Source organism: Pan troglodytes, chromosome 7 (genome assembly GCF_028858775.2).
Source record: "Pan troglodytes isolate AG18354 chromosome 7, NHGRI_mPanTro3-v2.0_pri, whole genome shotgun sequence".
Classification (NCBI taxonomy): Eukaryota; Metazoa; Chordata; class Mammalia; order Primates; family Hominidae; genus Pan; species Pan troglodytes.
In genome coordinates, this window is record NC_072405.2 from 8,927,150 (window position 1) to 8,951,899 (window position 24,750).

The following is a 24,750-nucleotide window of genomic DNA, read 5'->3' on the forward strand; positions in this document are numbered from 1 at the left end:
AGATTATTAGAAAAGGCAGAGTTTGGGAATCTGTTCTACATCCAACTCTGCCATAACTTGTTTGTAATCTTGGACAAGTCTCTCTTTTATGAAACCAACAGCTCAGAACTTTAAAAAGGACAAAACACGAGTTTTTATTTAGATTCCCGTATTTCCACTTGGCTGGAACTTTTAGTAACTAAGTTACTCAGCGGCAGAGGCATGAAGAATTCTTACCTGGTGATTAACTGTACTTAGGTGTGTTTAAGGTTGTATGGTTTGCATTCATTTTTATTAGCAGGCCAGATTACTTAATTGATAAATAATGGTAGTTGTTTAAACATATGGCATTACATTTTAAATTGTAAAATATTTCAAACACCATAATGCAATATAAAGAAACACTCATGGATCCCACTAAGATTTAATACATGTTATCATTTTGCCACTTAGGCTTCAAATATTTTTTGTTTGTTAGTAAGAAACTAGATGAGGCCAGGCATGGTGCCTCACTCCTGTAATCTCAGCTCTTCAGGAGGCTGATGCAGGAGGACCAGTGGAGCCCAGGAGTTGAAGACAGCCTGGCAACATAGGGAGACCCTATGTCTCCAAAAAAAAAAAAAAAACCACACACACACACACACACACACACATACACAAAGAAGGAACCTGAATGATACGGTCTATGTGGTGAACAGAGACACTGGAAGCCCTGTGGTCCCGTCCCCGGCCTCCTCTTCAGAAGTGATCAATACACAAGAATCCATGCCTGTCCTTCCTCTCTCTGTTTTTACACTTCCATAAAAGACATAGGTGTTTTTTAATGTTTAAAATATACGTAAATAGAATTATCCAGTATCTTTTTGCAACTGCAAACCTTCCGAAATTCAAAATTTTGTTTATGAAATTGACTCACGTTGAGACATGCAGATCTAGGTCATTTATTTGAACAGTGTTAGCGTGACACAAAACCCATCTAGGAGTCGCTCAATCAATCGTTTTTTGTAGAAAAGGACACAAAGCAATCTTTCTAAAACCCAAGACTGATCATATTACTGTTCCCGTCACTGCTTCCTTTCTTTAAACGCCGTCAGCAGATCCCATTGTGGTCAAGGTGACCGGGCCCTTGTGCTGGCCCCGCCAGACCCCAAGCACCCCTGCGCTCCGGCCACCCTCGGTGTCTAGAACCTGTCAAGCTTGTCTGTACCTCGAGGACTTCTCCGGCTGCTCTCCTGCTCCTCTCTCATGCTGCAGCATAACTTTCACATTCTGGGAGGATGCACCTGTCACCACAGTAGAACCAGGTTCATCTGTCCTTATCTTTTGGAGCCTTTATTATTATTATTATTATTATTATACTTTAAGTTCTAGGGTACATGTGCACAACTTGCAGGTTTGTTACATATGTATACATGTGCCACGTTGGTTTGCTGCACCCATTAACTCGTCATTTACATTAGGTATTTCTCCTAATGCTTTCCCTCCCCCAGCCCCCCAGCCCCCGACGGGCCCCAGTGTGTGATGTTCCCCGCCCTGTGTCCAAGTGATTTCATTGTTCAATTCCCACCTTTGAGTGAGAACATGTGGTGTCTGGTTTTCTGTCCTTGTGATAGTTTGCTGAGAATGATGGTTTCCAGCTTCATCCATGTCACTGCAAAGGACATGAACTCATTCTTTTTATGGTTGCATAGTATTCCATGGTGTATATGTGCCACATTTTCTTTATCCAGTCTATCATTGTTGGACATTTGGGTTGGTTCCAAGTCTTTGCTATTGTGAATAGTGCTGCTATAAACATACGTGTGCATGTGTCTTTATAGCAGCATGATTTATAATCCTTTGGGCATATACCCACTAATGGGATGGCTGGGTCAAATGGTATTTCTAGTTCTAGATCCTTGAGGAATCGCCACACTGTCTTCCACAATGGTTGAACTAGTTTACACTCCCACCAACAGTGTAAAAGCGTTCCTGTTTCTCCACATCCTCTCCAGCATCTGTTGTTTCCTGACTTTTTAATGATTGCCATTCTAACTGGCATGAGATGGTATCTCATTGTGGTTTTGATTTGCATTTCTCTGATGACCAGCGATGATGAGCATTTTTCGTGTGTCTGTTGGCTGCATAAATGTCTTCTTTTGAGAAGTGTCTGTTCATATCCTTTGCCCACTTTTTGATGACTTTTTTCTTGTAAATTTGTTTGAGTTGTTTGTAGATTCTGGATATTAGCCCCTCCTGGAGTCTTCTTGCTAGTCTTTTCAAGCCTTTGTCCTGGTTCCTGAATCCATTCAAACGTGTGCAGTGGCTCAACGCTTGCCTTCTGCACTGAGGCTTGAGCCCCATGGGGCTGGGACCAAGTCTGTCTCATTCCTTGCTACCATTTTAGTAGCTGGCGCACTGTCTGGCACATTGTAAATACTTCATATATATCTGCTAAGTAAATGAGCAAATGAATGAATATTGCTAATTAATTATCAATATTAAGATATAAATGTGAATTTAACAGATTGACAGTTGTGAGCAATTGTAGGATTTATTCAGCCCAGGACTCTCTCATTTCCGATTCCAGCTGAGTGTCCTGGTAGGACACTCAACTTTGATTTCAGTTTTAAAATGAAACAGATTTATTTTAAAAGAGTCAAGTTGACCCAAACATTGCTCAGAGTTGGGTTTCAGAGCTGGACATTTCAGGAGAGTCTTTCAGCCGGTGCCTCTCTCCAGAGCCTTGGTGCTCTGGTGCGACCTTGGTATTCACGCTTTATGTTTGGCTGAATCAGTAATTCTTGAGTCGGGCCACAGGGAAGGGCAGATGCTTCCTATTTCAACGTGTTCTCAGTTTCCACCCCAAGGACACTCACAGAAACCTAGAGTAAGATTTGTACTCCTCTGAATCAAAGGCTCTTTTGAATGAATACAATGATTTATTTTCATCCAGTTTTCTTTCAGTACTTCCAAATCTGCGATTCCAGTGAGCACAGGCTGTGTTATAACTAGAGCGAGGACAGGCGCCAGCGGCTCGCTGTCCAATCTTGTTTTGGACCAAGTTGATCGCACACTTCTGTACAAGGACATCTCATTCCTCTTCTACTTTCAAGTATGGTCCATGCAGGTGTATCGTCATGTCAGCAATGAAGGAATGACGGAGTCACTAAGCTCCATACCGCATGGATCTCAGACGCTTGCATTTTTTAAAAAATCCGTTAATCAGATACAGGAAGCAGATCAGGAAATCCGTGCAACAGGTTTCACAGCTGAGGTGTCCCCTCTCTGCACGACGCATCGCCTCCCCGAAGAGCTCATAGCAGGTAGTGGTTAAGGGGCCGGACACACGAGTGCCCACTCACCTCCCTTGCGTCTGTCTGCGAACCTGACCACACAGTCGGAAGCAGGCATCCTCAAGGGGTGAGACCACAGGGGCTGGAATCCATGGCTCTGACCAAACCTCTTAAACTTGTGACCGGCAGGGGTGAATCCCTGCTAATTTGTGAGGGACAGCTCACTAGGGAACAGATAACAACGTCTCAGGTGTTTTTTTTTTTTTTTTTTTTTTTTTTTTTTTTTTTTTTTTTTTTGAGGCCCCTTGTTGAAGGCTCCAGAGACAGAGGAAGAGAGGAGAATATTGAACTTTGGTGTTGGTCAGCTGCTTATTTTGTTCAGTCTTCTGAGACTGGAAACTTAGTATTTCTGTGCATTGAGCATTTTTTCATTTATGGAATGAAGACGCTGGTAGATCTGCCTGTCTCAAGTGTGTGAGCTGTGAGACTGAAATGGGACAGTTGCCAGGAAGATGCCGGGAGCCTGTCCGGGTAGATGCTGGGCCTTGGCGCCCTGTCCGGGTGGGTGCTGGGCCTTGTTGCCCTGTCTGGGTAGATGCTGCCGGGCCTTGGCGCCCTGTCCGGGTAGATGCCAGGCCTTGGTGCCCTGTCCGGGTGGGTACTGGGCCTTGGCGCCCTGTCTGGGTAGATGCCGCTGGGCCTTGGCGCCCTGTCCGGGTAGATGCTGCTAGGACTTGGCGCCCTGTCCGGGTAGATGCTGCTAGGACTTGGCGCCCTGTCCGGGTAGATGCTGCGGGGCCTTGGCGCCCTGTCCGGGTAGATGCTGCGGGGCCTTGGCGCCCTGTCCGGGTAGATGCTGCCGGGCCTTGGCGCCCTGTCCGGGTAGATGCTGCCGGGCCTTGGCGCCCTGTCCGGGTAGATGCCGGTCCTTGGTGCCCTGTCCGGGTGGGTACTGGGCCTTGGTGCCCTGTCCGGGTAGATGCTGCCAGGCCTTGGCGCCTTGTCCGGGTAGATGCTGCGGGGCCTTGGCGCCCTCTTCTTGTCCTGCTGAGGGGCCTCTGTAGTTTGGGAATGACCTTGTCCTTGGGAGGCACTCCTGCCTGCATGTGAGAAGGCTTGCTAGGGCAGCGGCTGCACCGTGCTCTTTATACACACCCCGATTAACTCCAGGAGTGCCTGGTGAAGTAGGCGTTTGCTTTTAGGTAAAGGATTACAGTTTCCAAGGATGGGAATCCCCGCACGCTAGCCTAAGCCAGAAGTGGCATTTATTAGCGCACTTACCTCAGAAGCCCCCAGAAGCTGTCCTTCGGCACCGCTTGCTTCAGGGGTCTCACTCTCCTGTCCTCTTCCCATTTTTAAGTTTTCTGCTGTGTGCATTGTTTCTTTTCTTCTGCTGGAGATAATGAGCTTTCCCTCGATTCCAGCTCTGTGATCCATGAGGGCAGGCCCCTTGCTCCTGCATCAGCCCAGAGGCCTGTGCATCGCCAGAGGCTTTGCTCTCCCTACACCAGGTCAGAAGAGCTCAGGGTATCTTGTGGGCAATGAGCTGTGACCTGCCCAGCCAGGATCCCGAGGCCTGCTTCCTGGGGGTCCTGCACTGCCCTAAGGGAACCCAGTGATGGAGTGGCAGAGAAGGTGCCCACCGGTGAGTGGGCCTTCTCGTTTTAGGACGAGATCACTGAATGGAGCAAATTGCCTGGGCTCTTGGTGGGAGTAAGTTACAGGGAAGAGACTCCGACCTGGGTGTGTCTGACACCAAAGGGAAGGCTTCCAAACACCTTGACCTTCCTGGAGCTTTGCCATTGCGTGAAATATGTGCTTATTTCATCGTGGTAGACAGACAGTGAGGCAGGCGTCATGCACGAGGAAGTGCCAGAGACGGGAGATCATGTACCCAAGGGCCTATAGTTGAGGAACGTCTAACTTTCAAACCCACCCTCCCTCTTCTGAAAGGTGCCTGAGCAGCACCTGTTGCCAACCAGGACACGCACTCCTGGACTCTGGCCCCACCTGTTCGTTCCACCAGGAAGAGGGGCAGGTTCCTGCCGGGCTTTGTCGCTGCCTGAAGGGGAGCACGGGTGAGTTTCCTCATCCCTGAGCCCGGGTTTTCTCAACTGTAAGACGTGGCAGCGCTGCCTGCCTCCCAGGGTGTTTGGAGACTGTGTGGTAACTGATGTCACCTGCACAGTTCCTGCACACAGTATAAAAACACAAATGTTAATTCCTCCACGTGACCCACACGTCCCCCAGATACACTCAGAGAGGAGGAACAGGCAGGGGAGGAAGGGCCAGACGGATGCCAGGAGAGGGGAGCGAGCTCGGTGGAGGCTTTTTCTTAAATTGGAAGCGGGGGTGGGGTGGGAAACACTGGCTGGAGGTGTAGGTACCTGGAGAGATTTCCCAAGGTTAGAAATGCTCCCCATAGTTTAGGAATATGAGTTTAAAATCATGCCTGTTCATAATAGATTTTTTAAAAATGTGTAAAGAGTAAAAAAAAAAAAAAATTCGTCCCAATCCCCATCCTTATTTTCATACTGTTTTTTCTTTCTATATCTTAAGACTTTTTCAAGTTGGTCTATACTTTAAAACCCACAAGTTTTTTTGATTATAAAAGCAGCATATATTTATTTTAGAAAATATTGAAACTCAGCATTTTATTTAGGAGATAATAAAACCTAGCTGTAATCCAACATCCATATATAACTATTGATCTCTTTTATTTATTTATTTATTTCAAAACCTTTTTTGTGAGCCCCTACTTCGAGCTGTCATGTGGATAATATCTTAATCTGCCATTCTTTGTGTAGTTTAAAAACTTGCTTTTATTTTATTATCGTTATTATTTTTGAGACATGGTCTGATTCTGTTGCCCAGGCTGGAATGTAGTGGCATGATCTTGACTCACTGCAGCCTTGACCTCTCCCGGGCTCAAGTGATCCTCTGACCCCAGCTTCCCGAGTAGCTAGGGCTACAAATGCTGCACGCCACCACTCTCAGCTAATTTTTTTTGTATTTTTAGTAGGGAAAGGGTCTCCCCATGTTGCCCAGGCTGGCCTCGAACTCCTTACCTCAGGTTATCCACCCACCTCAGCCTTCTGAAGTGCTGGGATTACAGTCATGAGCCACCATGCCTGGCCTCTGTGGTTTCATCTGAGTATTTTCAGTTACCATTGTTTTAGTTTCCCTAGCTAACATGCATTCATCCATCCATCTGTCCATCCAGTCGCCCATCTTTCTGTCCATCCATCTATCCATCCATCTGTCCATCCATCCGTCCATCCATCCATCCATCCATCCATCCATCCATCCACCCACCCACCCACCCACCCATCCATCCATCCACCCACCCACCCACCCACCCATCCATCCATCTATCCATCCAATCACCCATCTGTCTATCCATCCATCTATCCGTCCATCCATCCATCCATCCACCCACCCACCCATCCATCCTTCTATCCATCCATCCATCCACCCACCCATCCATCCTTCTATCCATCCATCCATCTATCCATCCATCCATCCACCCACCCATCCGTCTGTCCATCCATCCGTCCATCCATCCATCCATCCATCCATCCGTCTGTCCATCCATCCGTCCATCCATCCATCCATCCATCCATCCAGTTGCCCTTACAGAGTCCAGCCTGTGCTAATGGTAGAGTGAAAGGTAATCCTCCTTTCTGTGAATTTTATGTTTTTATGGAAAAGGATGACACATACACCTCCCTATCTGTAATGATACTATGTGGTGCTAAAATAAGACTTTCTCTGCAAACACAGACTGTAGAGCAACTAAAACCGGAAGTGAGGAAGTCTTATTAGAGAATGCACCATGGCAGCTTGAGCCTAAAGAATGAGCAAGAGTTCTGCTGCTCAAACCAGGATGGGGGTTGTCTTAGGCATCAAGAATTGCACAGGCAAAAGCTATCAATATATGAATACACAAATACCCCCTACACACACACCACACACACACACACACACACACACACACACACACAAAACCCCATAGATGGTTTATCAGGGGAGCCACAGGCAATTCCATGAGCTCGTGCAGTAGGACAGAGGGGAGTGAGGCATGAGGGCGGGTGAGTTGGGAGCAGATTGCTCAATACTTTGTTTACCGGCCTACGGAGCTTAGACTTCAAGAATATCTATTGTATAAAAGCTCTTCTTCAGGAAATTCCCAGTAATTTTACTTCTTCCAGTTAAGTCCTGCTAGGAGATTCAGCCTACTGTTGTTCCCCTAAATGACCCCCAGGAGGGCAGGTGGGGGACAGCTGGTGGAGCGAGGCTGGGCCTGCCCCAGGATCCCAGTGCTGCCCCCTCTCCTGCTGCGTCACGCTCAGAACTGCGCAGAGCACCCTGACTTGCTTGGATTCTGTCTACAGGTTGCAGGGGCAACCGGCGACCCGCCTGAACATTCCAGAGGCTTTGCTCAGCCCCGTGCATGGCTGTGACAGGCGTCAGCTCAGACAGGGCCGGGAGTCTGAATGACTCAAGAGGTGTCATGGCGCGGTGGCTGATGGTGTGGGCAGTGGAGCCAGTTGCTTGGCTCATTTCTGGCTCTGCCCCTTAAAACTGCATGGCTTATAAAATGCATATTGATGAAATCACATAAATGGCTAATCACAATACCTCCCTCCCAGAAGGCTCCTGCGGGTGCCACGTGCTAGGATGATGTAGCACACACCAGAACACTGCCTGGCAAAATAGACGCCCGCTGCTCTGTGTGCTTTCGGACTCACGTGTTGTCAGGTCACACTGCAGTCCAGCTAGTCTCTTAGGATGCCCTTCATAAAAAACAAGCTGAAAGAGGCCAGGCGGGGTGGCTGACGCCTGTAATCCCACCACTTTGGGAGGCCAAGGTGGGCGGATCACTTGAGGTCAGGAATTCGAGACCAGCCTGACCAACATGGTGAAACTCCGTCTCTACTAAAAATACAAAAACTAGCCAGGCGTGGTGGTGGGTGCCTATAATCCTAGCTACTCGGGAGGCTGAGGCAGGAGAATCCCTTGAACCCAGGAGGCAGAGGTTGCAGTGAGCCGAGATCGTGCCACTGCACTACAGCCTGGGGGACAAGGGTGAGATTGTTGTCTCAAAAAAAAAAAAAAAAAAAAAAGCTAAAAGAGTATATACATTGTGCTGTGGTGGGACAGACACTCTAATGCATCTTGCTAGGTATGTTATGGAACATTTACTTATTCAGTTACTCAAGAAACTCCACCGTGCTGTAGACACCCTCCCCGTTTCTAAACTACACAGAAAATATTGCTTACAATTGGCTTTAGTTTTCTTTTATCCGTGTAGTATCTCGTTGCTTGAACCACTGTAGGAATCCTGAAGGCAGACACTAAGAGCAGAAGCCACTTTTCTCATTCCCCAGGACAGCACAGAACCTTGCTTTTAGTAGCCGTACGGCCAAGTTAAATATGGGCTGCATTTTACAAGGAAAATGTATTTCCTGAGTGGTGTTTCCTCCTGGCTAGCTTTAGGCTGTGTAATTCTGCACATTTTCATGGTCCCCTTACACTATTTTCTGTGCCTTAAAGCATACTGAGAAAATGTGGATCAGGGCTGGGTGTGAGGACGGCCACTTCCACGGGGCATCGGTGTCAGTGACGGCACCGACTCTCTTCTTGCTTCACCCACCCTTGGTCCTGCCTGCCCAGAAGCTGTGGGCCTGTTTTCATTTGGGCCTGGAGAGGAAATAACCTTGAAAAGCAATATTTGTACCAACAGTTGAAAGTGAACCAATACACTGAATCAAAGAGAAATCCTGACCGGGCATGGTGGCTCACACCTGTAATCCTAGCAAATTTAGGAGGCCGAGGCAGGTGGACAATTTAAGCCCAGAAGTTCAAAACCACTCTGGGCAACATAGCGAGATCCTGTTTCTACTAAACATACAAACATTAGCCAGCTGTGGTGGTGCACCCCCATAGTCGCAGCTGCTTGGGAGGCTGAGGTAGGAGGATCTCTTGAGCCCAGGAGTTGAAGCTGCAGTGAGCCATGCTTGTGTGACTGTCCTCCAGCCTGGATGACAGAGCAAGACCCTGTCTCAAAAAACAAACAAACAAAAATCCTGAGATTCCCTACAGGTTTCTAAGATGCTATAATTTTTCTTAGACTTATGGCTTTTCTTTCTTAATTAACCTTGCGATTCATTGGCTACTTAACTGTGTGAATGGCATCTTTCTGCTGCTGATGGAGGCCATGTGGGCGCGGTCCACCCAGGCGCTATTCCCAGGGACGCTGTGGTGTAACAGGGTGTGGTGGGACGTAGGCAATGCGTGTAGGATGCTGGAAGGAATTTTTTTTTTTTGAGACGGGGTTTCACTCTTGTTGCCCAGGCTGGAGTGCAATGGCGTGATCTCGGCTCACTGCAACCTCCGCCCCCTGGGTTCAGGTGATTCTCCTGCCTCAGCTTTCTGAGTAGCTGAGATTACAGGCCTGTGCCACCAAGCCTGGCTAATTTTGTACTTTTTTAGTAGAGATGGGGTTTCACCATGTTGGCCAAGCTGGTCTTGAACTCCTGACCTCAGGTGACCCACCCACCTCGGCCTCCCAAAGTGCTGGGATTACAGGCTTGAGCCACCGCGCCCGGCTGAAGGACTGAGAAGCAAAACATACCACAGAAGTTTACATAAACTCCCTAAGTCAATGAACGCATTCTTTAAAAAAAAATTAAGCTGACTGTAATGATTTGAAAGGAAGACTCTTTTTAGCAAGCAGTATTATTAAAATAGAGCATGATATTTAATTCTGAATAAATCCTAATGTCCACATTAAATATATAATGTCCACATTGGGAAATCATACAAAATCTTATTTTTTAATTTGTATTAATCGTAAAGAAATGTATAGAAACTTAGAAGTTTAGATATTTATAAGGCCCAGAAGAAACTTACATTTTCTGGGGGAAAATACTACATATATTTTATTATTTACATTTAATTAATACTATTTATATTTAATTAGCCCTTGTTCTTATGAAATGATTTCCTAATTACCAGCAAGGAGGAAACTGGTCGCTCCCTGTCTCCCCCGCGCACCCCCCGTGCCTTCCATGGAAACTGCAGTGCTGACTTTCTGTGTCGCCTGGTTGTGACTCCAGAAGTGGGCTCAGGAAACCCTTGTTGACGATCACCCAGGGAAAAAATCCTTCCAAACCCTCCAGCGGGGTGTGGGAGAGTTTCAGTAATTTCACAGTAACAAGGATGGACGCTCCTCAGGGAGCCTCTTAGTGGAATTCTGATTGTAGAGCCAACCACAAAATGGTGGTGGTGGGAGGAATCCCTGTGGAAATCCCTGACTTCCCATCCAAAAAAATCTGACCCTAACAGTCACCGCAGTTGCTGATGCCTCAGAGGACTGGTAGACCCAAAGGCCAACTCCTCTCCATCTATTTTAAGGTAAAAATTTCAGTAATGGGTCATTCTGGAAAAAAAAAATCTTAATGTTGAGTTTCTTTTAACATCATTTGAGACAGAAAAGGGCCTCCTGCTTAACCTTATTTCCCACATGGTGTGTGACACCACGTCCATTCTGCAGGGAGACCCACGGCAGGGCAGGCACGTTTAGTGCTGTGAGACCATCTCCCGGAAGGGCTGCCCAGAGCCTCCTAGAGGGGGCGGTGGAGGGCTCCCGAGCCCCTGATGCAGCCTTGCTGCTGCTACTCAACAGCGTAGCTGAAGATCTTGGTGTCAGAAACAACATCGCTGATGGTGGTGGACAGGGAGCTGATGGCCTGCTTTTGGCTGTGGCAGGTGATGTCAATGCAGTGGTGTCTGAGAGGCCTCGTGATTCCTCCCAGTGAGAGTGCGGTGCTGTACCATGTTGAGACCATCCCCGGCTCTGCCAACTTGCTCTGTAATGTGAGCCAAAGGGCACGCAGGGGGACGGCGGCGACGACAGAATACGATAGGTCCACCACCTCTGCTGGAAGGGGCTCCTCAGAAGGACACAATTTAATAATGTGTGTGTGTTGGAAAAGTAACATAAAGACTGCTTGAATCATGACTTTTGAGATGATTGAGTTTTATTATTTCTTGGGCCAGCTGGAATAAGAACCAGTTCTAACCCAGGTGTGAGTTGAACATCCCAAATTTGAAACTGAAAATGCTCCAAAATCTGAACTGTTTTGAGTGCTGACATAATGCTCATTGGATCCTTTCAGATTTGGGGTTTTGGGAGTTGAAATGTAAGTATAAATGCAAGTATTCCAAAATTCAAAAAATGGGAAATCCTGAAGAGCTCAAGCATTTGGGATGAGGGCTACTCAGCCTCTAGCCAGACAGCTTCCTTGTTGGCACAGCAGAGATGGGTCCCTCGCTGTTGGGGGCGCTGTGGGCTGCTTTCCGGTGTGTCTGTTTCATCATGGAGATGTCTCTCTTGCTTAATTGTAGTTATAACAAAATGTATACTTATGAAACACTCTTTCAGGCTTTGAATTGATTTCATAGAACTTTGCAGGGCAGAGTTCCAAAGTTAAGCTTTTAAAATGCATTTGACTGATTGCATGACTTCCCTTCAGTCTGTAATGATTAATTACATAAAGATGACTCTCGGGATGGAGGCTCCTGTACATTGCAGGACGGTCCAGCCAGAGAAAGAACTAGGGAGCTCTGAGACCCCTTTCTAGGCCAAGAAGAAAGTTTACTACACTGGATTTTAGGGGCCATGTCTTCTGTATCTTACAGAAGCGGTGTTAAACGAATAAGCCAACTGAAACAGCCAGTTCTCAGATTTTATTTCAGACATGAGGTTCGTGTGTATTTCTGATCTGATAGAGAAGTTTGTCTTAGATTAGCTCTCTCTCTCCTTTGCATGACTCAGCTGGCTGGAAAGACTCTGCAGTCTTCAGGGCTGGTGACCTTCACCGATGCAGCTTCACAGCTTTTCCATTTCGGGTCACCCTTACATTGTGGTCCTTTCCCTGGCCCTGGACTGGCCACCACTGGACAGCAGGATGGGGGCCTGGGGTGAGCACCTGTCAGTGTGGGCATGGCTGGGTGAACACAAGGGACCCTTGTGTCCTGCTTAGCTATTGTCTGTGACCTACCCCGGGGATCAGAGCTTCAAGGTTCTCAAAAACCTTCTTAATATTACATTCCCCAGGCATCTTGTGACAATTCTATGCACATAGGGAGTGTGCCAACATTTTATTGTGAAAGATATCTGGCAGACAGAGGGAGAGAGAGAAAGAGACAGGGAGAGTCAAACATGTGGAGTTTCCAACTTGAAGACACTTTTATTTCTGAGAATACTGGGAAAGCCTTTTCAGGGACAGAGTGACAGGAAGAGCAGGGCATTTATAGTAACCAGGTAATGCTATTGCACATAATAAGTAGAACTTCAGAAGATGCTGGGGGTTAAGTATCATTTTACCCATCTCACTTGAGAGCTGAACACGCATTCTGTATAAAGATAAGCCTGGTCATGTTTTGGATGGTTGTGTTGTCCACATTCTTTTCTTTAGAAAGCCAGAATGAAGTTGGCTTATGTGGACTCTAAGACTCTAAGTTTCTTCCCAGTATGTTAGGGAGTGTCCGTGAAGCGTTTGCCAATTTAAGGAAGATATTTGATTGTATTCTATAATGCATCTGCCGGCACTCATATCTGCCTTCCACATACTTCATTCAGTCTTTCCGCTTTGATTTTCCTTTTGCTGCATTTAGGCTGTTTGGATAATTGCTTCTCTGAGGTTTTTCAGGGTTGTAATTCTAAGAGTTTAAAGAGATTTAGGAGTTGGCGCCATTTGGGGTCCTGAATTCATGCCGTTGGCTGAAGCTGATTCCAGAGACGCATCCTAACGCCTTTCTACAAATGGTTGTAAGCGAATGTGAAATAATTAACTGGGAAACACTGGAAGAAAACTTGTGATCTGTTAATAAATTAATAAAATCACACAATCCAGTCGTGCTTTCTCACTAAAAGGAGTTCTTCATGCTACTTACACTTTTTATGTTGAAAACAGTTAATTGTTGATACTCGACTGCTTTTGACCTCCAGAACTAGCAACGTCATATGGTTCAACCAATGCGTGTCAGGCCTTAATGTTTGGTGGTGCCAATTGCTTGAACTGGACTCTCCTGAGTCCTCAAAATCAGGAGAGGAATATCAAGAGGGTACTTTAAAAAATTCCTAAATAATTCTGCATGTCCTATTCATCAAACTCTCCAGCAGAGAAAAATCACAACCCCTTTACAACCAAAACTGAATTCTGTAATCTGAACGTTGGAGAGGGAAGGGTGGTAGACTCCGCTGACACGAAATAACCTTACTGAAAAACGCACAAATATCCTCTCTTTTTGTCCTATAAACAGGAACAAGAGTGTGGTGAGAGGATGCGGAAACACCTGATATCCCAGCAAAGGAAGCTGCAGAGGAAGGGTCCTGCCCGGTGAGCGAGGACAGCCTCCAGGAGCACAGGGGCTTCTCCTAACATCCCCCTGGCAGTGAATTACGGATGACTCCGTATATGAGGAGGCGTGGATGCCGACACACGGGGAGAGCTCCTGAGATCAGCACACAGGACCAGTGTCCTCCCCGTGACCTTGCAGTTGTGTAGCCACAAGTGGGAGCCACAGAGAAGGAGAGCCCACAGGGGGACTCTCTTCAAGACATGGTGTTAAATCCAGGCTCTGAAGTTGGGGCCACAGCCGGTCTCAGCTTTCTGTGTTCTGGGGGCGCGGTGATATGACAGAATGTGAAGTGAGTGGGTGAGCACGGACTTCTGAGAGCGAGGGCGCACCCGATACCTGGTTATCCGGTACTGCAGAGAGACACCTGGTCAGCCAGCGTTGCAAAGAGGGACAGCTAGCCACTCAGGCTGCAGAGAGAGACACCTGGTCACCCGGGCTGCAGAAACAACCGCAGTCAACTGCAGCTCCAGTCAGTGCTGGATGTTGGCTGACGCGGTCTTGGCGCCAGCTGGAGATCCATTCACCAAGACTTTCTGGGCAGATTTAAAGTGGCTGGGGTTCAGAAGTTCAGCAAGTTGGACACACCCCTCCTCGCTGGAGAGGAGAGGGCAAAGGCGAGGCGGGGGAGCAGCGTGTGAGAGTCCCCCCTTCACACACACAACAAAAAAGCGTGGACACACAGAAGTGAAATCTGATCGCGTGCCAGGAAAAGCTGTGAGGCTGGAAACCCCGCAGTAACGCTCGACCTTGGCCAGACCTGCAGGCTGCGGAACCGGGGGCGCGCGGGCGCAGCACAGCCTGGCCATGGAGCACGCGGTGGCCCCCTGCGTCCTCTACCCAGGGACTGAGCCCGGGGCTGCGGGGGAGAGCGAGAGCGAGGGCGCCGCGTCCCCGGCGCAGACACCCTGCAGTCTCGGCGCGTCCCTGTGCTTCAGCTCCGGGGAAGAGTCCCCGCCGCAGTCCCTCGCCTCAGCGGCGGAAGGCGCGGCCACCTCCCCGCCCTCCAGCGGTGGCCCGCGGGTGGTGGAGCGGCAGTGGGAGGCCGGCAGCGCGGGCGCCGCGTCCCCGGAGGAGCTCGCGTCCCCCGAGGAGCGCGCGTGCCCGGAAGAGCCCGCGGCGCCGTCCCCCGAACCGCGCGTTTGGCTTGAGGACCCCGCGTCCCCCGAGGAGCCCGGGGAGCCCGCGCCCGTACCCCCGGGGTTCGGGGCGGTGTACGGGGAGCCGGACCTGGTGCTGGAGGTGTCGGGGCGCCGGCTGCGCGCGCACAAGGCGGTGCTGGCGGCGCGCAGCGACTACTTCCGCGCGCGCGCGTCGCGGGACGTGCTGCGGGTGCAGGGAGTGAGCCTGACGGCGCTGCGGCTGCTCCTGGCCGACGCCTACAGCGGGCGTATGGCGGGCGTGCGGCCCGACAACGTGGCCGAGGTGGTGGCCGGCGCGCGCCGCCTGCAGCTGCCCGGCGCCGCGCAGCGCGCCACCGACGCCGTGGGGCCGCAGCTGAGCCTGGCCAACTGCTACGAGGTCCTGAGCGCGGCCAAGCGGCAGCGGCTGAACGAGCTGCGCGACGCCGCCTACTGCTTCATGAGCGACCACTATCTGGAGGTGTTGCGCGAGCCCGCCGTGTTCGGCCGCCTGTCGGGCGCCGAGCGGGACCTGCTGCTGCGCCGCCGCCTGCGCGCCGGCCGCGCCCACCTCTTGGCCGCGGCGCTCGGGCCGGCGGGGGAGCGCGCTGGCAGCCGGCCTCAGAGCCCCTCGGGGGACGCGGACGCGCGCGGGGACGCGGCCGTCTACTGCTTCCACGCGGCGGCCGGAGAGTGGCGCGAGCTGACGCGGCTACCCGAGGGCGCGCCGGCGCGGGGCTGCGGCCTGTGCGTCCTCTACAACTACCTCTTCGTGGCGGGCGGCGTGGCGCCCGCGGGCCCCGACGGCCGGGCGCGCCCGTCCGACCAGGTCTTCTGCTACAACCCGGCCACAGACAGCTGGAGCGCCGTGAGGCCTCTGCGCCAGGCGCGCTCGCAGCTGCGGCTGCTGGCCCTGGACGGTCACCTCTACGCCGTGGGCGGCGAGTGCCTGCTCAGCGTGGAGCGCTACGACCCGCGCGCCGACCGCTGGGCCCCCGTGGCGCCGCTGCCCCGGGGCGCCTTCGCCGTGGCGCATGAGGCCACCACCTGCCACGGCGAGATCTACGTGTCCGGGGGCTCGCTCTTCTACCGCCTGCTCAAGTATGACCCGCGGCGCGACGAGTGGCAGGAGTGCCCGTGCAGCAGCAGCCGCGAGCGCTCGGCCGACATGGTGGCTCTTGACGGCTTCATCTACCGCTTCGACCTGAGCGGCAGCCGCGGCGAAGCGCAGGCGGCGGGGCCGAGCGGGGTCAGCGTGTCCCGATACCACTGCCTGGCCAAGCAGTGGAGCCCGTGCGTCGCGCCCCTCCGCTCCCCCGGCGGCCCCACGGGCCTGCAGCCCTTCCGCTGCGCCGCCCTGGACGGCGCCATCTACTGCGTGAGCCGCGCGGGCACTTGGCGCTTCCAGCCTGTCCGGGAAGGCGAGGCCGGCGGCGACGCAGGCCAGGGCGGCGGCTTCGAGGCGCTGGGCGCCCCCTTGGACGTCCGGGGTGTGCTCATCCCGTTCGCTCTTAGCCTGCCTGAGAAGCCGCCCCGAGGGGAGCAGGGCGCCGCGTAGGCCGGCGGGGTCGGCGGGCGTCTCCCTCGGCAGAGGTCTGCGGGGCCCAGGTCCCTTTGGGCCCGCGGAGGAGGACGTGGGGGGGGAGTCGGGGCCGCTGCCCACGCTGGTGGTTTGGACGCTTCGAAGGAGCCCCGAGGACGCTCTCAGGGCCGCTTCCGCTTTGCTTTCCTTTTGCTTGTCTTTGCTTCTGGGGGTCGATGCCTTGAGACCCAGGAAGTGTGCGGATGGGTCCCTTGACAGACAGGACACAGGACACAGAGAAGGCTGTGGGATCCAAAGGGTCAGCCTCAGGGTACAATGGGGGTTCCTGAGGCAGCCTGCAGCCGGCCCCGGGGTGTCCCGAACCCCGCAGAGCACCGAGGCTGTGCGCAGGAGCCTGGGACCCTCAAGTAGGTCGCCGCGAACTATCGGGGGAAGCACGCAGAAAGGGTCACGCCTTTTATTTTTGGCTTGAGATTTAAAATTATAACTGATAAGTAAAGCTCTTTCAGATTTAGTCGAAAATTTCGTACCATGTGCTCGCTTTGGTTGGCTCAACTCCAAAAAGAGTAATTTAATAAGCATTAAAGGTAAAATCTTTGATTACCAGTAAGGTTTCTTGTTCAATATGCGCTGGAATTATTTCCTTCCCCACACCATCGCTACTCAAACTCACATGCCTAGAGCAGCTCCGTCTCACTGTTGGACCGAGGGGGCTTTCATATTTTCAGTTTAAAGGATGTTAACTGATGTAGCGATGATTTACCATTATTTAAATTTTAAGTCTTCAGTGGCTAAAGGTGACCAAACAGCACATCATAAGTAGGAAAAACTTACCAGGGTGCTTGTCTATCTAAAAAGCAATCTTTGATAGCCCACTCTGTATGCCCAGCCGCTTTCATATTCTGGAACGAGATAAAATATTATTCCTAAAAAACGGGGAAAATCATTTTGTTTTGACAGTTCTATAAAAAAAAGTGTAGGTACATTTTAAACCCACTGTTTATGATGTTTTCAATATGGATCGTGTAGTTCTGATGAGGGAGATTAATTTTTACAATCAGTATTCTAAGAAAGTGTGGCCGAGTGACAGTGGGCATAGATTTATAACAAGGAAGTGACGTGCTTATCACCGTAGATTAGCAAGTAAACTGCATGTAATTAATTGTATTGAATTGAGTTCCAAAATACCCTAATAGAATTAACATGAGGCTCACTGCATTGACAGGGTATGAGGATTAAAAACTAATCAGTTGGGTCGTTTCTCATTTAACATTTTACTTTTCAAGTGTGTATACAGAGGACTTACTATTATGACTTTGAGGATGAGATCCATGCTCACAAATAGAGGCGAACATTTGAACTCCGAATCCAACCCATGTTCTTACTGTAAGAGGAAAAGTTACTGGAACGTAACTAGTTGAAATCATGCCTACTTTAATATTATTTGTTAATCCAGTAATGGGAACTGCCATCTCTGTAGAAATCAGTGGGTAATTGAAAAATAGGTTATGCTTTTTAAAGAGTCTGTGGTTACGAGAGTTCTCAGTTAAGTGTGTTTAGAAGTGATCAGCTTGAACCTTATGCATGACTCGGGGGCTGGAATTTATGATCTGGGTTAGGGTATGTTCTGGGGACGTGTCTGCTTGCCCATGGTTACTGATGAACTGAGGGGATAGCTTGGCAACTTGGTTAATCATCTTGGGAAAGAAAAACAGACTTTATATCGCCTGACTTGATTGGCCTTTTATAGGAGTATACTGGAGAAATGGTTGTAGAAACAGTATTTACAGCAAAAGGAAACAAATAATGTTCATTTTAAGCAATGTACCATTCACACTGTCCTGCCTTTTCCTCTAGAATTTTATTAATGGTAGAAATTTTTATATGAAATGGGACCAGGACCAGGCTAATATTTTCAGTCCTTAAATATCAAACTCATATGCTGTTATCACTGTGATTTTACTTGTGAAATCATTCCTGTAATGTTTATTGTTTGAAAATGAAATATTGAAATTAGGCTTCCAGAGTAACACTGTCCCCGGAAGAGGATATGAGAAGTGGGGATGTTGGGTGGGGGCGGTTGCACAGTCCTGTGCGGGTCCTGTCACTTTCCAGCGTTTCATTTAGTGAAGGAATGCCCACACTAGATGTAGCACAGCTTCCTGTGGGGCGCGACAGCAAAGCCCCAGGTACTCCCTGTCACCTCACAACAAAATGCACTAAGAAACATAAAGAATAAGAGGAATTAATACCCACCATTGAAGGATGTCCAGCCAACCTATTGCGGAAATTTATAGAATAGTATACACCACATTTCTGAATAGTGATATCACATAAAAATACATACTAGAGGACCTGCCACGCCATGAGCAGTGTTTTTGCTTTCTGGGGGCCAGTCCCTGGGGTGTGGAGCCGCTAGGGTTTGCACCCATGAAACAGAAAAGCCACCCCCTCCAAGGTGTGGCTTTCATTTTGGGACTGCTGCAGGGAGGGCAGAGGCATTGCTGAGACTGCCTGGCAACGGCTGATGCCCCAGGTAGGGTCTTTTCCAATTCAAAGTGGTGTTCTAAGTCTGCGTCCAACACTGTGTAGGAAAAAGGTTGATGCAAAAATATTCCTGGTCATCCACCCATTAAAATAGTTAGATGAGGCTATTGCCTTGATGACAGCTGTCCACACTCCTCATGAAATTAACCCGTATGCCGGGGAGTTTCCAAATGTCTGACTCATGAAATTAACCCATACGCAGGGGCCTTTCCAAATGTCTGAAAAGGCAGTGGTGTCTTTTGGGGAAAATGTTATGCATGGAAGCCTGACCTTTTGCTTAGTTGACAGCAATCCCTTCTGTATTGCCAATCAAGGTTCATTTGAGATGCAGAGGAATGAGCTTGAGCCTTCCTCCTTTTCCTTCCAGTTTTATTTTTCCTCTTGGGAACAGCCCTCCACTCCGCACTGCTTCCTGCAGCTTTGTAGAGCTGGATTTGGAACTTCGGGATTTGGTTTCTGAGTCTGTGGAGGCACCGACTTCTCCTGTAAGAAAATGAATGTTGTGGAAATTCTTTGGCTACTTAACTAAAACTCGTGACTGTATAAGTTTGGCTACAAATAAGTAAGAGATTAATCATCTGCTCTGTTTCTGCTAATTTCTGGTGTCACTTCAGTGATTCTGGTAGCAGCCGTTGAATCTGTCAGTCTCTTAGGTAACTTCCTGTAAACGATTTGGAAATAGGATGTTTTCAACGTTCTTTTGTCTTTTCCTGAAGTCAGGATAGATTCAAGGCATAATCTCTTGTAAGATCTAAATAGAGCAAATGTAAACAAAAGTGCATTTTTGTATTCTTGTTAATTTTAGATGCTTTCCTAGCTTACAAAAAGTTCTATTTTTGGGTTAAAAATCCATCAACTTTCTGATATTTCCCCTTCTGCAATGTTATTGTTCATAAGAAAACACGAGCTGAAAATGGAAATCTGCAGTTGTTTCAGTTGTCGTGAATTTCTTTCAGTGGCCACATCATTTCCACGTTTTCCACATCCGGGAGGAAGCCTGGACTGTGCAGCCTTCAGGCACCTGGCACAGACACTGTGCTGGCAAGTGCTTCAGACAGGCCAAGTGGATGGATTTGGATTGAACGCATATGAAACAGGAGACGGGTTCTCATGTGAGATCAAAGCTCCTCCAAAGCCTGTTCAAGCTCTAAGCGATTCTCAAATGTTACCATTTATTAAAGGTAAACTACACCTGTTGAAGGCCAAGTTCAGGGCAGCTGTTGTGATCTGTGTAGTTAATGTATTTATTAATGCTTGAGTTTTTAAATCCTGGGCATAAATAGTGCAGAGCCTCGTTATGTTTGTCAGTTCATGCCGAGATGAAATAAATCACGCAGAAAGTGCCAGTCCTCCTGATGTGCCCGGAGTGCTTTTCTCTTTCTCCACAGCGAGCATCAGATGCGGCTTTTTCTCCTGTGAATCAGGGAGCGTAGCTCTGCCTGCGGGACCCCGGGCTGACACCTCCTGCCCTTTAAGTGAGGAACTGCCCTCACCAGCTCCTGAAGCTCCCCTGGCACAGAGGTTCTAAGTTGGGGTGTCCGTTCCCACTCCCAGGTGCCCTGGATTCCTCGGTCTGCTCACGGGTCCCAGCGGGGGATCACGGCACACCACCAGGGCCTCGGGAACACACACCAGGATGGGTCCCACAGGAGCATGTGGAAGCTGAGGCCAGCGCCTAGACTGTGGTTCCCAGGGAAGGCAGGTCGGGGGAGCTGCTTCGCTGCACTGGTTTGTGTCCATCCAGTGGGCTTTGTGCTATCACGGTGGTCTCCAGTTGCCTGGTACCGGGCCCAGGGGTGATACAGGGCAGGGCTTGTGTGTGAGAGTAGCTGAGGAGGGTTTGGGGGTGTGGACTCCGGCCGATTGGTCTGGCCATGAGCTCCCAGCCAAGCCCTTCCCATCTCTAAGAATGAGCTGACTCAGGAGGACAGCCTGTCCCTGGCCAGGCCAGCAAGCTCTGTAAGATGCCAAAACATCACAAAGTACAGAAAATGAAAGAGGTGGTCAGTAGGACCGTCAGGCACAGTCCCCTGCCCCTGGAGTGGGTCGGGAGGTACCAGGGTGGGCAGGGAAGAGCATTAGGGCCGTCCCACGTCTTCCCCGGTGTCCTGTCCCCTTCCACCGGCAGCACCTCCTCCATGAAATTTCCCAGGTGCAGTGGGGCTTGGGGGAACTAATGTAGAACATGTCCTCCCGCCCACCCCCCAGGTAAGAACGAACTGAGAAACGGCTCAGCAGCCAGGCAGGTGGGACTCACAGCCACTGCTTCACCCGCAGGGGTTGTGCCAGAGAGTGGTGCTGGGTTTGTTGTCACGTGGGCTTGTGAAGGCCACCCGAGTCAGTGCACACATCCTACCACCCCAGGGGGTCAGATACACTCAGCCCCCACCCCAGGGTGTCATATGCACTCAGCCCCCACCCCAGGGGGTCATATGCACTCAGCCCCACCCCAGGGGGTCATATGCACTCAGCCCCTACCCCAGGATGTCAGAGGCACTCAGCCCCCACCCCAGGGTGTCAGATGCACTCAGGCCCACCCCAGGGTATCAGTTGCACTCAGCCCCCACCCCAGGGTGTCCGATGCACTCACCCCCCCACTCCAGGGTGTCAGATACACTCAGCCCCACCCCAGGGTGTCACTTGCACTCAGCCCCACCCCAGGGTGTCCGATGCACTCACCCCCCCACCCCAGGGTGTCAGATGCACTCAGCCCCACCCCAGGGTGTCACTTGCACTCAGCCCCACCCCAGGGTGTCACTTGCACTCAGCCGCACCCCAGGGGGTCATATGCACTCAGCCCCTACCCCAGGATGTCAGATGCACTCAGCCCCCACCCCAGGGTGTCAGATGCACTCAGGCCCACCCCAGGGTATCAGTTGCACTCAGCCCCCACCCCAGGGTGTCAGATGCACTCACCCCCCCACCCCAGGGTGTCAGATGCACTCATCCCCCACCCCAGGGTGTCAGATGCACTCAGCCCCAACCCCAGGGGGTCAGATGCACTCAGCCCCCACCCCAGGGTGTCAGATGCACTCAGCCCCCACCCCAGGGTGTCAGATGCACTCAGCCCCAACCCCAGGGGGTCAGATGCACTCAGCACCCCACCCCAGGGTGTCAGATGCACTCAGCCCCCCACCCCAGGGTGTCAGATGCACTCAGCCCCCACCCCAGGGTGTCAGATGCACTCAGCCCCAACCCCAGGGGGTCAGATGCACTCAGCCCCCACCCCAGGGTGTCAGATGCACTCAGCCCCCACCCCAGGGTGTCAGATGCACTCAGCCTCAACCCGAGGGTGTCAGATGCACTCAGCCCCCACCCCAGGGTGTCAGATGCACTCAGCCCCAACCCCAGGGGGTCAGATGCACTCAGCCCCAACCCCCCACAGGGTATCAGGGCACCAGGACTCCTGGAGGATGCAGCTCCCAGAACTCCCTGTGAGTGAGCACAGAGCCCTGCTCCTGGGGGGCAGGTCCCATGGGAGAGCCCAGATGTGAGGGAAGGGCTGCTCCCCACACTCCTCCCCTGGGGAGAAGGGGCTGAGGTAGGAGCTGCAGAGAGGCCAGGTCCAGGAGCCTCAGAAATTTCCTCCCAATGGAAACAGGCCTGGAGCCACGTTCCCCGGGGATGCACCTGTCCTCTCGTGGCCAGTCCATGTCCTGGGGGAGCACAGGGGTAGGTGCCTTTGCATGTTTCTGAGCCGTTGAAGCTTAGAGATCACTCTCTGCCCTCAGACTGGGCTGAGGTCGGATTAGAATGTTAAATACCGGGCAGGGCCTCGTATTTAACCACTGGGGTCTTCAGGACCCCGTGGCCTCCAGCGTCTCCAGTGCCGACCCCAAGGCCCAAGTGTGGGCCTTGAACCCAGCTCGACACAGGAGGGGTGGCCTCGAGCCCCGCACCCGCAATGGAAAAGGACACAGGGGCCTCACAAGCTCCTGGGGTCTTCACTGAGACAGCTGAGGAAGAAAACGGTCTGGAGCCGATGGAAGGCGCAGCCAGGATGAGGGAGGAAGACGCTCCTTCCCGTCCCGTGTGCTTGAGGCGTGGGCCGCGTGAACGCTGCGGTGAGACCTGGTGCTCCTGCATGTTGCCACCACCCCGCTCTCAGAGCAGATAAGGCCATGGCCATGATGACGCCCAGCCATCGGGCCACCTGGGCTTCTCTCTTCCTCTGACCCGAAGACCCCCTCCTCCACCCTCACCTGGCTTCCTACGAAGGAAAAGTTTGAGTTGAAAACCTGTAGACACAAACATTTTTCTTTTTTCTTTTTCGTGTGCTTCTTTTTTTTGTGATGGGGTCTCCCTCTGTTTCTCCCTCTGTCGCCCAGGCTGGAGGGCAGTGGTGCACTCTCCGCTCACTGCAGCCTCCAACTCCTGGGCTCAAGTGATCCTCCCGCCTCAGCCTCCTGAGTAGCTGGGACCACAGGTGCATGCCACCATGGTCAACTAATGTTTTTAGTTCTGGTAGCGATGGGGTCTCACTATGTTGCCCAGGCTGGTGTCAGACTCCTGGCCCTAAGCTGTCTTCCTGCCTCAGCCTCCCACAGTACTGGGATTAAGGTGTGAGCCACTGCAGCAGGCCCAATGTTTCTATACACAATTTGCACTTGAGCCAGAACCAAGTGTTATTGTTCATTTGTCAGGGGTCTTGAAAAAATTATTTTTCCTCTTAAAATCTTTATTTTTCATGCACTCAGCCCCCACCCCAGGGTGTCAGATGCACTGAGTCCCCACCCCAGGGGGTCAGATGCACTCAGCCCCAACCCCAGGGTGTCAGATGCACTCAGCCCCACCCCAGGGTATCAGTTGCACTCAGCCCCAACCCCAGGGGGTCAGATGCACTCAGCCCCCCACCCCAGGGGGTCAGATGCACTCAGCCCCAACCCCAGGGGGTCAGATGCACTCAGCCCCAACCCCAGGGTATCAGTTGCACTCAGCCCCAACCCCAGGGGGTCAGATGCACTCAGCCCCACCCCCAACAGGGTATCAGGGCACCAGGACTCCTGGAGGATGCAGCTCCCAGAGCTGCATCCCAAAAAAAGGAATGTTGCTAAAAGTATATTCCTAAGCAAAGAGTGGAGACAGAAGCTCTCCAACCTGAAGTTGTTATCTTAGTTTTTCTCATAGTGTTTTCTTCTGTGGAAATAGAATTCTGTTTGAACTTTCCTATGGCGTCACCATTTTCCCCTGCTGAGCTTTAGGATTTTTATAATAAATGAGAATGGTTTTCTTAGCTGAGTATTTTGAATATTTGAAACCTGATATAACACCAGGAAACACATGGGCCTTTTAGACTGAGGCAATGAATCTTATAAATTGAGGCAAAAGAAAGAAGTGAGAACTATTTGCAGAAGTCTAATATTCTTGCTCAGTGAGAAAGGGGGACTTTTCACCTCTTCAGACAAATGAAAGCTATTTGTCTCCCCCCAACCCCCAGTTTTTTTTAGACAGGGTCTCACTCTGTCACCCAGGCTGGAGTGCACTGGTGCAGTTTTGGCTCACTGCAACCTCCGCCTCCTGGGTTCAAGCTATTCTCTGCCTCAGCCTCCCGAGTAGTTCACATTACAGGTGCACACCATCATGCCTGGGTAATTTTTGTATTTTTGGTAGAGATGGCATTTCACCACGTTGGCCAGGCTGGTCTGGAACTCCTGACCTCGAGTGATCCGCCTGCCTTGGCCTCCCAAAGTACCAGAATTACAGGCATGAGCCCGCGCCCAGCCCAATTAAACCTATCTGTGCACAGAAGAGCTGACTGTGCTCAGTTCCTCGGAGGTCATGAAGGAGGCGTGTTAAGGCCTTCCCTTCAGAGCCCATCTTGCTGGCATCACCGTGTACCATGCCACGCTAGGGTCTT

General features: G+C 51.0%; 1 protein-coding gene across 2 annotated transcripts in view; it reads left to right on the forward strand.

Moving 5' to 3' along the window:
• The window catches only part of KBTBD11 (kelch repeat and BTB domain containing 11), a 35,402-nt gene extending 15,160 nt beyond the window's left edge, over positions 1-20,242 (forward strand). For both annotated transcript variants that reach the window (XM_054656507.2, XM_054656506.2), the window contains exon 2: positions 13,587-20,242. In XM_054656507.2, coding sequence (XP_054512482.2) covers positions 14,490-16,361 — 1,872 coding nt within the window. In that variant the 5' untranslated portion in view covers positions 13,587-14,489 and the 3' untranslated portion in view covers positions 16,362-20,242. The remainder of the gene's footprint in view (positions 1-13,586) is intronic.
• Positions 20,243-24,750: the final 4,508 nt, after the last annotated feature.